General features: G+C 50.8%; 1 protein-coding gene across 1 annotated transcript; it reads left to right on the top strand.

The window, feature by feature from the left end:
- Positions 1-5: 5 nt before the first annotated feature.
- JCM6883_000089 (uncharacterized protein) lies at positions 6-606 on the top strand (the record flags this gene model as incomplete). Its single annotated transcript, XM_076635762.1, has 2 exons — positions 6-162; positions 241-606. Coding segments are annotated over 2 exons (523 nt in total), but the record flags the coding sequence as incomplete, so codon positions are not given.

Genomic DNA, 606 nt, shown 5'->3' on the forward strand with positions numbered 1-606 from the left:
TGGTCATGAAACCCTACGGACTCTACACTCGTTCGGAATGGGAGAAAACCAAGAAGAAGATCTCAAAGTCGAAGTCGAATTCGGAGGAGGAGGAGACCCCTCAAGCGATGGCGATCAAGGACGAACTTCATCTCTGTCGAGTACTGAAGATTCATTGGATTCGTGAGTCATGCCATCGCCGCGCTTCGAGTCGTGAAGAATCGAAACGGAAACTGACTTCTCGATCGGTTTTGTTTTCAGCACCTGCGGATCGTTACATCAACAATCAGATGGACGGTCTTTTGTGGTCGGGAGAGACGGAAGAGAAGTTGGAGGAGGAAGAGAAGGAGAGAGCGGCGAAGAGGGAGGAGGCGAAAGCGGTTAAGGAAGAAAAGAGGAAAGCGGCAGCCACGAGTAAGAAGGGAGGAAAGAAGGTTGGAAAGAAGGGAGGAAAGAAAAGAGGGACGAAGGAGAGCGAAGAAGAGGACGAGGGAGGTGTAAAGAAGAAGACGAGGAAAGGGAAGAAACCCTCTGAGAAGCGTAGAAAAGACGACGATTCGGACGGAGGGCGAGTAAGGAAGAAAGGCGGTAAAGGGCAAGGTAAAGGAGGAGGGACAGTGGAAGTAG

The sequence above is a fragment of the Sporobolomyces salmoneus genome (genome assembly GCF_050403485.1).
Source record: "Sporobolomyces salmoneus JCM6883 DNA, S_salmoneus_JCM6883_v1_ctg237, whole genome shotgun sequence".
NCBI lineage: Eukaryota > Fungi > Basidiomycota > Microbotryomycetes > Sporidiobolales > Sporidiobolaceae > Sporobolomyces > Sporobolomyces salmoneus.